At 34.4% G+C, this 15,112-nt stretch overlaps 1 protein-coding gene across 1 annotated transcript; it reads left to right on the forward strand.

Moving 5' to 3' along the window:
- LOC105178410 lies at window positions 12,459-14,864 on the forward strand. Its single transcript, XM_011101874.2, has 2 exons — window positions 12,459-13,273; window positions 13,334-14,864. Exons 1-2 carry the CDS (start codon window positions 12,459-12,461, stop codon window positions 14,862-14,864), a joined length of 2,346 nt encoding a protein of 781 aa, XP_011100176.2.

A 15,112-nucleotide genomic window follows, 5' to 3' on the forward strand; every position in this document is an offset into this window, starting at 1 on the left:
ATCAATTATGGAGTAAATGTGATATATTTGTTGTATGATTTATCACTTTTTCTTTAAATGTACACCAATTAAATTAAAAATATATTACACTTACTATATAATTGATTTAGATACGACCAAGCTCGATTTCAGTTAGAGTTTTTTTAAACCAGCCGTGATGGCACGCTATCCCTGTGTACATATAGTAAGTAGTTGTTTATACTTTAAAATATATTATAAATAACAATAAAATATATAAACCAACATATCATATCTTTTTAAAAAAATACATAAATAATTAAAAATAAACTAATTTGGTGATATTATCGACTCCAAAAAAATTTGCAAACACTGCTTTACAAATTGATATTTGTGAGTGAAATTTTCATATTAGTATAAATATATAGATTAAAAGAAGAATCTGAGCGGGCTAGTCGAAAATATATAAGGATATTTTTGGTAATCTAAAAAATTGGTGCCGCGGAGTAAGTAACCGTTGTTTGTGAGTGAAATGGGGCTTTCTATTATATATCAGAATTTGTTTCAACAAAATGCAGTTGCACTATTTTGTCTTCTGCAAGTTATATTTTATGGTCGACCAAGCAACATGCTTGGGTTCTAGTATTTGAATTGTATTTTAAATGTTTTTTTATAGTTCTACTGAGTTGAATTTGTGAAATTGATTTTGGAAATCATAATGAGAGCCCTGCAATTAAACACCAATAATATCACAAATAAATAATGTAGGTCAGACCCCCACTCCAAAACATTGGTGTCTGCTCTCTGTTTTACGGTATTGTGTGTCCAACTATTTGGTAAAAATCTATGGATATTGCTATAAGCCCAAGTGTTGCATGTTTGTACATGTCTTTGCATAATTTAATGTGTACTTTTCTCATTCATACCATAAGATGCATGTAATTGTTTATACTTGCGTTTTTCTTGATTTATAGGATGAATGAAGCTCAACGTTTAAAGATATTCATTACTATTCAACTTATAATTCTTGAGATTACCTTTGCATTGTACTTGTTTTGTTATGTTTCCTGATGCTGGCAACGTCAATATTCTTGGAGTGTTACATCAGTTGGTACTCATTGGTACAACATGAAGATTAGGATACCCGACTAAATTAAGTATTTTAGACAGATAGATGAAATTAGTGATGTGAAATGCGTGGATAACCTATGCATGGCACTATAAAAAAAAATTTGGCACGATTTGAAAAATCATTCCACATTGGCACGAGTATTGACACTCATGAGGAACGGAAGGTGGTCTATGACGTCATAATCCTTATCTTTTATGTGGTATTGTTTTGGCACGGCCAAACCGTTCCTCATAGTGTGCCAAAATAGCAATTACAATTTCTGTTCCTAAGACACGTTCAGAATTGTAATGGTAAAAAATTAAAATTCTGTTAGGAACACATTGTTAAAATTAGGGATGATCTTTAGCTGACTGTTCTTATATGTGAGACAATTATATAAAAAAAATGACAGTTAGTAAATGTATTCCAAAATGAAGTATAATTTGGAATGGTTTAAGTATGCAACTGGTGTAATATGCCAAAAACCATTCCTAAGCATGAGTTTTACTTAAGACATGATGTGTTACAATGACCGTGAATAAATGAGTTATACTTTAGAATGGTTTTGTTGTATTATTAATATCGTATATACTAAAGCGTTCGAAATAAAGTACAATGGCTATAATTTAATGGATACAAAATCATTCCTATGTGTGGTCCTAAGACCGCTACAGATTGTAAATTAATGGATATTTATGTGGTCCTAAGACCGCTACAGATTGTAAATTAATGGATATATAATTTAATGGATATTTTACGATATCACATGGAGGTAAATTGCATTAAACCCTAATAATCAAGTGCATGAGATTGAAAATTATAATTTATATCCCATAAATAATCCCATTTATAATTTTGGTCAGATTATTTTACGATTCAACATATTTAATCTTACAAATTCAAAATATTGCATGAGTTTTCATTTCATTAATCATTTTTGTTAAATTATTAAATAAAGGAGCAAGTGCAATGAATAGACATAGGAAATGATGGAAATAGTAGCGACTTCCATTTAAAGGTCTTGTAAGTCTACGACAGACAACCAGGTCGAAGGTCTTCTGTCCGATTAAGACCACATTCCTTGTTATTGATACTTGTAAAATCTAACAACAACCATGCACGTATCCTTTTATTTCAATTACTACGTACAGACATACATACGTGTGTGTATACGCACATGTCTATACGGATACATGGCATGCGTTTACTAATACTACGTACTAGTTCTTGGTTTCTCCTTCAGCTTCACTGCTGCAGCATTTCCTTCCGCCTTTACCATAGCAACGCTTTTTGCAACCTTCTCCATTGCCCTTTTCGCTACCTTTTCCGCCACCTTTTTGGCCATCGTCCCCGGCTCCACCTCCTTTTCCGCCAGCGCCGCCACCATAACCATGGTTGCCACCACTGTCTATATCATGGGCTGGCTCGACTTGGCTTCCTGCATTTGGCAAACACACACACATACCAATTGAAACAAGGACAGAATAATAACGTCGCTATTTTGACACATCGATTGATGAACTGATTGCTACCTCTCCTGCAACAGTACCACCTGCAACCAAAGGGACCCCATCCCCCGCAGCAATACCTGAATCTGCAATACCCACCTCGACCTTGCATGGTTCCCTTCACTTCATCACCTGCAGCACAAGGATGAAAACAAAATGTTCAACTGAAGAAAATCCACCATATGTATAGGGAAAAATGGACCATTTTGTGATATTGCAAATCAGCAAATTATTCCCTTATGGAAAAAAAAAATAGCAATTTAACTCTTTATGTTTTAAAAAACTTAGCAATTTACCTCCATGTGGCTTTTAACATGATGCAATTTAACTCTTTAGATAGGGAGGTAAATTACTTTATTTTAAAAAACACATAGAGTAAATTAGATGTTATTATTTTTTCGTAGAGAGTTAATTTGCTCATCTACAATATCACAGGACAGTAAATTACATTAAATTCTATATATATAGAGAGAGAGAGCTCAATGCAATATTGGCATTCAAAAGCATCATATTTTACTCTACTTGATCATAAGTGTATGTGTGTGTATTCAATTTTGAGGGGGAAAAAAGAGTTGTAAACATTTAATTAAAAATGTAGCTCACCTTGCTCGTCATTAATATTTCTATCGTTGGCCAGCTCGACTTCATTTCCTGTGTTTGAGAAACAGATATTAATTGTATAAAAATAATAAGGATAATTACACTCTCTCCCCTCCCCACTTCCAAAGTTTGGTTCAATTTTATATAAATCTGTCTTGGTTTGAAAATTACATTTAATATTTTTGAGATTTACTTTTATTTTACAAATAAGTTCTCTGTTAGTCAAAGTTTAATGAATTTATTTATATTAATAAAAAAATGGATAAAGACCTATTTCTCCTAAATTGACTCATTACTGATTTATTACAGGTCAAATAAATATATTTGTAATCGAATTGCTCTTATACATCTTCATACATTAATGTACATGAGGAGGTATATCTTGATCGTTATAAGAGCAGTTTAGTCATAAAAAATATATTTGGCCTGCAATAAGCAGCAACAAGTCAATTGAGGATAAATATCAGTTCTTATTTAGTTTTTTTTTTTTTAATATCAAGCAACTCAATGGATTTTGACTAATGGATGAACTTATTTATTAGACGAAAACAAACTTCAGGAATAGTAGATGTAATTTTTTCAAACCACAGGAAATTTATGCATGATTAAACTAAAACTATGCAGAGGAGAGTGTATTATCCCAAAATAATATGTCAATTTAATATAAAAATCAAAGATCAAGACACAATAATTAGTTTAATATTCCAGCATCATCAACTGGTGAATATTCTAACGGGAATATGTAATGGGACTAAAATTACTTTTTTAAAGTTACGCGATAAAAAATTCTAAATTACATGATAAAAAAATAGTGTTTCTTTTGGATACACACAAAGCCTATATGTATATGTACCTGTTGTTTCATGTTTTGCTTCCACAGCGATAGCTGAACAAACAAGAAGAACAATGGCAACGAAAATTAAACAATCTCGACCTAGAAAAGGGTTTTCTGAGAATGCAATGACAGTACAATCTCGACCTCTATTTATAGGTGCATGCAAACTATTACAAGACCAAAGTGATTGAGCTTATCATCAATACCATATGGTTGGAGCTTATCATGACACCCAATAGCCTTATAGATGAATGTGCAATCCTTTATTGAATTCTTCAATGTTACTGAAACTCTTATCAAGTTGATTACGATTCAATTTTGACAATGTTCATGACATATATGTATAGGGGAAAATGCAAGCAACCCCTTATGATATCGTAAATGAGTAAATTACCTTTTTATGAAAATAAGTATCAATTTACCTCTCTATATTTTTAAAATATAACAATATATCCCCTATGATTTTTAAAATGAAGCCGTTTACCTCCCTATATAAAGAGGTAAATTACTTCATTTTAAAAAGTACAGGGGGTAAATTGCTTTTTTTTTTTTCGGAAAAAGTATTATTTTAGTTCGCTAAGTATGCCTAATTTTGATTTTAGTCCGATAACTATGTCCATTTTTGTTTAGGTCCAGTAACTTACGAAATTGCTTACTTTTAGTCCTTTGGCAGATTTTCAAACAATTTTACCCCTATGCATTTTTTGAAAGGCAGTTTTAGTCCATATGCACTCATAGGGGTAAAATTATCCGAAAATCTGACAGATGACTAAAAGTAAGCAATTTCATAAGTTACTGGACCTAAACAAAAATGAACATAGTTATCGAAATAAAATTAATATTAGGCATACTTAGCGGATTAAAATAATACTTTTCCCTTTTTTTTCATAGGAGAGTATTGTGCTCATTTTCAATATCACATGGGGGTAAATTGCTATTCGTCCTATATATATAAGAAATGTGAAAATTCTACGACATTTCAGGGCACGTAGACAAGGATTTTGTAATAAAGATTCAAACAATTTTAAAATTAAAGGAATTTAAAATTTAATACAATACTATTGAAAGAAATAGCACTAAGAAGACTTAATTTTTTTTAATATTATAATTAATGTAATGTAATGAACTTTATTTTATAAGTTAAGTTTATCACTACCAAAACAATGTAATTAATAAAGAATCGAAAATGAAATTTCCAGGACGGGATATATATGAGCATAAATGAAGTGAAGTCAGCAGCAAGCTGGGAGTCAAATTTTGCAGTTGGAAGTAAGAAGTTGAGATTCGAATGCATCACTGTGTATGGAGTCTTGCTATGCGACATTCAATTGTCAACTAGTGAGGGAATAATGTGCCATATGTCGCATGCATGTTATGCCTTGTGGTCACTGGTGAAATCAGAAACATAATTTAATCCTATCATATATAATTTAATAAATTAATTTATTAAATAAAGTATTAAATTCGTCAAAAAATCATTATTGAAAAAACAAAATTAGATGACTATTTGATGTCCTTAATTATATTTATATTTAGTGTGGCAATAATTTTTATTTTATCTTAATAATGAATTTTATGATTTCAATAGGGTTTGTTATTTTATAGAAATAGTTTGTTATTAGTAAAAGTTATACAAAAAATAGTGCATATAGTTATTACTGAAGACAATTATACACATATATAATAACGTGCTAAATTGTATTTACTGCCCCGTATATTAGGGGTAGCAAATTAGGGACTGTAGTTAAGGATGTAGCAAATAACATTCCAAAATTAATTTTTTTTGGCTATTCAAAGACTCCGGCAATCGGATTTTTTAAATGCGTCGGAAACTGCTTACCTGGACAAAAACTAGGGTTCCAATTTGGGGATTTTGCTGATGTAGCCGGGGGGTAATAAATTATTGCCAACTAAGCTAAAAAAACACAAAAGAAAAAAGAAAACAAAAAATAAAATCCAAAATAAAAGAAGAAGAAATCCCTTCCCTCTCAAATCGATCGAAGCATTCTCTTAGACAAAAAATCCCTATCCCCCAACACTCTTCACCCCATCCCTGAAGCTGAAGAAGACGACCGACCCCAACCCGCCACCATTTTCCCCTGCTTCGAGCCCGACTGTGCGAAGATTGCATGATGTCTTTCATATCCAATTGGACACATTGCTATTATGGTAGGCCAGCTTACATTCGCATATCTTGGACTGACTAAAACCCCAGGTAGACGATTCTATTCATGCCATGACTATAAGGTATGTAGAGAACAGTTCGTTTTTCCTTTCTTTTTTCCCATTTTCCGTACTCTCTAATTTTATTTTATTTTTTTGTGAAAAGTTTAGAATAATGGGTGTAGATTCTTCCAGTGGGAAGATCCTCCAATATGCTCAAGAGCAAGGTCTGTAATTCCTGGGTTGGTGAGGAAGATGAATCAGGTAGAAATGGAGAAGACAAAGATGGAAAAGAAGATGAAATTTTACTTCAAGTTGCTTGCCTTTTCATGGTTTTTTTTATTTTTATTTGGATGCTAGGAAGTCGTGCATAAATGGAGTAGTTTGTGTAAGGAAGTGAATTTCTCTGTTGATGATGTTTTGTTATGTAATTGATGGTGTTTTACTGTGTAAAACTTAGATTAGTAAGGATTATGAAATTTTTATGGATTATTGATGCATTTGTTTGTTCCTTTATGTTTATGTTTAAATTGTCTTAAGTTATAACCTGTGAATATCATAAGCTAAATAAGTTATAAACATTAAGTAATAGATTATATTAAAAACAAGACATACAAAAAGTAGTAATAGATGATTATATATATTAACATGATCACCTCAAAACATGATGTTTGAATAAAACAATGGCAATCTAAAGGGCTCGCAAAAACTACAAAACCCTGCCAATCAAAAGGTATCAAACCATTGCCAAAAATTGCATGTCTACCTTAGAAATAAGCCAAAATGCTAAACAAGTCAAAAGTACAAATTAAGTCTATTTTTCTATAGAGTTGTTGCAACTGCTTCCTGGAGGCCCTTTTGAGCTTAATCTCTACAAGTTGGACAGTGTGATGAATTTCTTTCCCCCTTGCATGATAACTGAAAAATGTTCTTGGACTGAATACTGTGTGACACTGTATTGACTACTAAGCATAGGAGGTGGGGCTCTAATATTTACCCTTGATGTTGCACTCCTGAGATGTCCAACACTCTGCAGTTGAGTATACATTGAAGGTCCCTTAGTGTACTGGGGAGAGTTGGAAACTGGATTGGGCACTTAGAGTGTAGCAAAGATCTCATTTTCTGCAGATTGTGAGGTGACAAGGCTCGGGATGAACAGGGACAAGTGTCAAATAAACTATGAAAGAAAGCTGCAAAAAGATGTAAAGTAATACTTAGGTAGAATAATTTCTGCCTCATTGTCCACTTGCATCATTTCTGCCCAAATTTGTCACCTTTTTTTTTCCTTTGCCTTCCCCCTAAGAAACATCACAACAAACTATGACAAGACAACTAGAAAAAATACAAAAATCTTAACAAAAAGACAACTAGAAAAAATACAAAATCTTAACAAAAAGACAACTAGAAAAAATACTTCACAATCTGTATCACCACATTTAGCATAGTATCTGTTTGGGTCACTTTTTGTGCAAATTATATGTCTTATTGTCTTAATTGCATGAGACTGAATAGCCTTTCTAAGCTCACCCTTTTTGCTAAACATCATCTCCAATGCAAATGTTGGATCAAATTTTTCAGCAGGATTAAAAATAGGGTAGCTACATTCACTTTGCTCATCATCACTGACTTTATTTTCATTTAGATCAATTTCATCACCCATAATATCTGTTTCACCGTCATCCCTAGACCCACTTAGACCATCAGAGTTGTTTTCATCATCAATCGGTAAATCTGATACTGTTTTATCATCCACATAATCATCAAATAATATGTCATCACCATCTACTTCTGTTGATAACTCATAATCAGAATCAAACAAGTTTGCATCCTCATCCACATCATTAACATCATCTCTTCTACCCCTCTCCTCATCTACATGAACAACCTCCTCCCTTCTACCCCTCTCACTATCCTCATCTATATCAACACCAACCTCCTAGTCACCAAACATCTCAACATATACAGGAAGATCCCTAGCATGCCTGTACTCCCTCCCCAACTCTAAACACTGTGAATTTGTAGTTAGGAGCTGAAAAAACCAGGTTTTACTTTCATATAATATCTCTTATCACCAACCAATCCTAATTTATCACAAAATAAATTGAGGTTTGCAAAACATAAGTGAGTTGACTCTACATAGTCAAACTTAACAATCTCACCACCAATATAATAAGGTATAGTATAATTAGTTGGGCTAAATTTCCCGCCATAATAATATGTGACAGTAGTTGAACTACTATCAGGATCTATAAATAAAAAAGCAAAAAAAAATAAAAAAATATACCAAATCAGAAATATCACCATCACCAACAGACTAAACAAAAAAAATAGAAAAAACAAATAAAAATTTTGATGCCTAGCGAAAAACAAATTAGAAGGTTCATTGAGTAATGAATAGCAAAAAAAAAAACAATCAGAAGATTCTCTCCTAGTTTACAGATTACATGAAATCATAGTCACTCACTCACTAAAAATAGAAACTAAATTTACAATTACTATTCTCCTTATTCACACAAGTGGCTGAAACATTTAATAAAAGTTGAAAAATGAATAGCATTTCACAACTACACATACTAAAAATAGAAAAAACAAGTAAAAATTAATTTCTTGATGCCCCACATACTGATACAGAAATATAATATATGCATAACATGCTCCCACATGTTTTGCCTCGAACAATTAAAATGCACATGCAGTAGGGGACCAAAAGGGGCCACAAAATTCGTATTATATTTCGGAGGGGGAAATGGGCAATGGGGACCACAGACAAGAAGCGGCAAACTTACGATATAAAGGAGGTGGGAGGTTTAGGTGATGTTTACTCCTTATAACTACTATTTTCTCGTTGTTGATACTCTCTATTCGCCGTTTAGTTGCTTAATCTTCTTATTCAAGTGTTGTGATCAAAGATTAGGGTTGGGGATTGTTGGGGATTAGGGTTCTTTGGTTGGTCAATTTGGGAGAGAAATTGAAATACGTACGCATTTCAGTCTTTGCCTTTTTATTTTGTTTTTCTTTTTTTTCTTTTTTATTTTATGTTCTTTTTCACGTCAACAAGTAATTTGGCAATTATATCCTACACCACAGCCATGTCAGCAGCTTAGTTGTTAATAATTTATTACCCTTCGGCCACATCAGCAAAACTCCCAAATTGGAACTCTTATTTGTGTCCAGGTAAGCAGTTTTCGGCGCATTTGAAAAATCCAGTTGCCAGAGTCCTTAAATAGCCAAAAAAAATTTAATTTTAGAATGTTATTTGCTACACCCTTAACTACAGTCCCTGATTTGCCCCCCCCCCCCAATATATGGGGCAGTAAATGCAATTTAGCCTATAATAACGACCTAGTGACAATAAATGTATTGTTATTAAGTTGTCAATATAGATGTATTCTTAATTGTTTATAGTGATAACTTTATGTACAATTCTTTACACTAATAATTAGGAAAAAGTATTATTTTAGTCCGCTAAGTATGTCTAATTTTAATTTTAGTCCGATAACTATGCCCATTTTTGTGTAGGTCCAGTAACTTATAAAATTGCTTATTTTTAGTCATCTAGCAGATTTTCAGACAATTTTACCCCTATGAGTGCATATGGACTAAAATTCCCTTTCAAATATTGCATAGGGGTAAAATTGTCCGAAAATCTGCCAAAGGACTAAAAGTAAGCAATTTCGTAAGTTACTGGACCTAAACAAAAATGGACATAGTTATCGGACTAAAATTAACATTAGACATACTTAGCGGACTAAAATAATATTTTTTCCCTAATAATTATATAGTGACAAGATCAAAATTATTATTTCTTAATACTTTTTCAGTGACAACTCTAAAATTTTGTTACTTATATTTTTGTCATTAATGTTATATTTTTTTATAGTGAGTTTTAAATTAGTAAAATAATAATTGCAAACAAATACAACATACAATCCTAATATGATTAGCAAAAGTTATAGAAAGTAGGTTTGTTCTTGTAGGATGGTGGGTGGTGGGGAGTAATATATAAAAATGGGTACTAAACCTATCAACTGTTGTGTCTCGACAGGGCCTGGCTTTGCCCTTATACATGGTGTATTTTATATTTGTTCTTTTCTCCCGTTTTGATTTTTATTTCACAAAAGAATTTTTTGGAAATTCTTTGAGTATTATACTTTTGGACTTGACATAAAACTTTAAAAATCATATCAAATTATTTATTTTGATTTATTTAGTAAATTATGATTACAAGTTGATGCGAGCAAAGATGGCTTGAGTTCGGCGGATTACTTGTGATCCTTTGGACATTTTCAAATTTTAGTTACTAAAATTTGTAAAATAGATATTAGGACTCCGGCGTTTAAATTAGTAATAGATCAAAAGTTAAAAAATAACAAAAGGAAACAGTAGAAATGATAGATTGCAGTCAAGTGTGTGTTGATGTGTAATTGAAAGGTATCAAATTCATGTTTGAGGGTTGCTATTTATAATCAGGCCATGATCAAAGTTGATAGGCCTGAATCCTTTATTTTTAGTGTTCGATTGGGGTTAGCTTCCGAGGTGTTCCTTAGGCATCAGTTGTCAAACTCTTTGAACAACTTCTTCATTATGCCAGGGAGGAGGCCTGATGGTTGCTTAATTTCCTCAAAAGGTATGATTCACCAAGTATGATGGCTCGTTCTCCTTGTGCCCCTTCTCGAACTACATTGCCAACAGATTCTTCTCACTTGTCCGACCGACTAGTGCAAGGATGATGCCAGGTTTGACTTCTAGCATCATCATACATGTGGTAAAATTGTGGGTTGTATATCTCCGTAGAAACTCAAGCCTAAAGATAAGCTTGAAATCATCCATCACCATAGCAAAGGGGTTAGTATTCTATCAAGCAAACCAACCTTGATCAACCATCAACAAATCGATTTGTTATGAATCTTGTGTCCACATACATCAGCTCTTTATTCTTAGAAATTCAGTTGTGTCTCCTTCTTGGGAATGGATCCTAGTTATAGATGGCGCAATTTTTCCCTCCCAAGTTGGCAGCACTTATCACGCCACATAATGGGACAATGCATTGCACTAATAGGGGATGGCACTGTAGTTGTTCTTGTCTTCCCCAGACTCATTTTTGCCACTCGCATCTCCATTAGCTTTGCAAGCGATGCTTTATCAGTGAAGGTTGCTAGTGCGTTCAACATTGTTTCTTTGTACAATCCAAATATAGGCAAATTTATTTAAATAATGCAAAAAAAAAAAATTACAGATCTGGTGCGATTTTGAACTTCTTAAAATTCTGAGCGGCACCGCGGTGAAACACCGCGGTGCCACAATTTAAAATTAAAAAAAAAGGATTTTCCTATGTCACCGCAGTAAGACACCGCGGTGACATAGATTTAAAAAAAAAAAAAAAATTTAAAAAGCCACCGCGGTGATGCACCGCGGTGGCAATAAAAAAAAATTAATATTTCCTGTGTCACCGCGGTAGCTCACCGCGGTGACACAGAATTATTAAAAAAAATAATTTTTTAATATGCCACCGCGGTGATGAACTGCGGTGGCATATAATATTTATAAAAAAAAATAAAGAATGAGCCACCGCGGTGATGAACCGCGGTGGCTCATTATTCACGTTTTTTTCCCGTACCTGACACCGCGCTAAGAGAGCGCGGTGACTACTTTTCTGCTGTTTTCCAGTCTCGCTGACACCGCGCTAAGATAGCGCGGTGATAAATAATTTTTCTGTATTATTGTCTGTGACACCGCGGTTGTTTATCGCGGTTTTTTTAACTATATATATCACACTCCATTCCCTCAGTCATTCACATTGAAAAATCGAACGGCAACTTCAAAAAATTCAACATTCATTTCTTAGCCCTTACACTCTCAAGAGCAGTCAGCAAAATTTCATACTCCACCGTTGAAGATTTACAATTGGAAAGACATTTAGTAAGTTATTTATTAAATTCTTATGTTATTTTTTCCTTTTAAATATCTTCTTATATTAAAAAAATTTTTATTGATGTGTATATTATTTTATTTTGAAGATATGGCGGAGCAAAATACCGTTGATATTATTATATATTTTGGAGGTCAACAAATCAATTCGAATGGTTCTGTAAGTTATGATCGTCCTCCACTCGGATTCATGCAGATTTCTCGTAGTACTACATTTGCTGAGTTGGAGTTAATTTTGTATGATGAAATTGGTATGAATAGGAATAATGTTAAACTGAATATATTTTTTAAATACATAACATTTAATTTTGGCCAAAGGAATGAGATGTTGTTGGCAATTAAAAAGGATCGTGATATGAATTTTTTTTTAAATCCGGTGAATGGATATGTGTCGATTGATATTTTTGTCGAAGCGAAAAAAGTTCAGCAAGAAGCTGTACCCGATGACTCAGCTGTTGGTGATTGGGGAACGTATATGTCTATGATAACCCAAGATTTGCCGAGCTTACCAGTAGTAACTCAACAAATGGGCCGGTTTGGTATTAATGAAGATTATGCAGGTCCATCGTCCTATGCAGGCCCATCATCATATGCAGGTCCATCGTCGTATGCAGGCCCATCATCATATTCAGGTCCGACTGCATATTCAGGTTCATCGGGTTATGCATGTCCATCGAATTATGTGGATTCATCTGAATGCGATGATGAAGATGTCGAGTTCGAAGCTGATAGTTTGTTGAACACTGAGCAAGCTGACTCAGAACCAGATGAGGTCGATCTGCCAGAACAGATTGAACAGAATAATGACGATGATGGTGACGTAAGTATACCTGTTATGATGGATGTTCTTGGTGAGAATGCACAAGAGCAATTTGACTTGAACATGCCTGCCATGCCTGACCGAATGACCCTATATCCGGACATTCCATTTTTTAGCACAACACATCCAGAAGTCCCTGCTGACTCGATTGATATCCCTACTGGTAGGTGGGGTAATTTTTATGACTCTAACACTGGGGAGCTCGCCAATGGGATGCTGTTTAAAAGTAGGGACCATTTAAAAGGAAGCGTGCAAGATTATTCGGTCCGGTTTGCAAGACGAGAATACCGGGTGGTGGAGAGCAAGAAAAACTTATGGAAAGTCGCTTGCAAATATGATGCACAGACTGGGTGCTGTTGGATGCTAAGGGCCATTTTCAAATAAAATATGGGATTATATAAAGTTACCAGGTACGTCGGATCACATACATGTCTGATGAATGAAATTTCTGTTGACCATGGTAACTTAGGAAAGAGTATGATCGCAACACATCTGCTGGGTATGGTTCGTCAAGACCCATCTTGTGATATAAAACATGTCCAGCAGATTGTGAAACATAAATTTGGATTTGAAGTCACATATCATAAGGCCTGGTGTGCTTTGAAAGCCGCTAGAGAACAGGTGTATGGAACGTGGGAGAGTTCTGTTCAGAAGTTGCCCAAATATATGGCGGCATTGAAAAAATGGAATCCCGGGACCGTTGTGGAGTGGTTGCATTTGGAAACAGACACCCCGAACAGGTACATGTTGAATTATGTTTTCTGGGCTTTCAGACCATGTATTGAGGGATATCGTTATTGTCGTAACGTTATAAGCGTGGATGGAACACATTTGTACACGAAGTACAAACATAAAATGCTGGTAGCAGTAACTTTAGATGCAAATCAGCAAGTGTTGCCGTTAGCGTTTGCACTCGTGGACGAAGAGTCACTTGCGTCATGGCGTTGGTTCCTCCGAATGCTTTCCAAATATTTGTGCCCGTCAGAGGATGATCGAGTTTGTTTGATTTCAGACAGGCATGCTGGTTTGATCAATGCTATAAATTATGTGCCCGCATTCAAATTTCCCCGCGGAGTACATCGATTTTGTTTACGGCATGTCTGCTCAAATTTTAACACAAAATTCAAGAACATCCAGTTGAAGGATATGTGCTGGAGAGCAGGGGCCGAAGACAATCCTCGAAAATTTGATAGAATAATGGAAGAGATCAAATCATTGAACGAAGAAGCGTACGACTGGCTTGAGAGAATTGACAAGGCTCAATGGACGTCGGCGCATGATGGTGGTTGGAGAACGGGTATTCTAACTACAAACATGTCTGAGTGCATAAACGGAGTATTAAAAGGTGCGAGACGCTTACCAATTGTGGCTATTGTACAAATAACGTTATCCCGCTCTGTGCAGTATTTCTTGCAGCGCTCTACACGGTGTAATCGTATGATCAATGCAAATCAACAATGGGCTGATTATGCGTTCAAGTTGTTCGAGGCCCGTCAGGCAGAGGCAGTACGTCACATTGTTCAGAAATTTGACTATAACCAACAATCTGCCTCAGTGGTGACATTGAGCTTGACCGGGCAGGGCTCCCGTACTTATGTCGTCAAATTGAAGCATCGTATGTGTTCTTGTGGCAAGTGGGGTGCAAATGGAATTCCAACATGCCATTCCATTCAGGCATGTCGGCATTTTGGGGTTAACGCATCAAATTTTATTCCTCACTATTACAGTGTACAATCATACAAGAAGACATATCAAGGGAGGTTTGAGCCTGTGTACGGTGAAGAATATTGGGAACCGGTGGATTTTGAACTTGTGCATAATCCCGCACTGCGAGCTCGTCGAGGCCCAGGTAGACAAGTATCTACTAGAATACCGAACGAAATGGATAGACCACAAGTACGTGCTCGCCAACAATATCAGGCTCGTCAAGCTCGGGGTTGATTCTAACTTGTTAAATGCAACTTTGTATCATGCTACATATGTTGAAATGCAACTTTGTAATTGCAAATCTTGCTTTTATTTTTATAATATATAATTGCAAATTATAAAATGGGAACTAAAATGAACTTACTTAATATACATACGTATATATATATAATAATCACATTTTATATATAATAATCATACTTTATATTTAATTGAATATACATACGTATAATCATATAATAATCACATTTTATGTATAATAA

The sequence above is a fragment of the Sesamum indicum genome, linkage group LG15 (assembly GCF_000512975.1).
Source record: "Sesamum indicum cultivar Zhongzhi No. 13 linkage group LG15, S_indicum_v1.0, whole genome shotgun sequence".
NCBI lineage: Eukaryota > Viridiplantae > Streptophyta > Magnoliopsida > Lamiales > Pedaliaceae > Sesamum > Sesamum indicum.

Coding starts and splice junctions, on each gene's coding strand:
- LOC105178410 (XM_011101874.2), top strand. CDS start 12,459: ATGAATTTTTTTTTAAATCCGGTGAATGGATATGTGTCGATTGATATT. Junction 13,274..13,333: donor AAATATGATGCACAGACTGG/GTGCTGTTGGAT, acceptor TAAAGTTACCAG/GTACGTCGGATCACATACAT.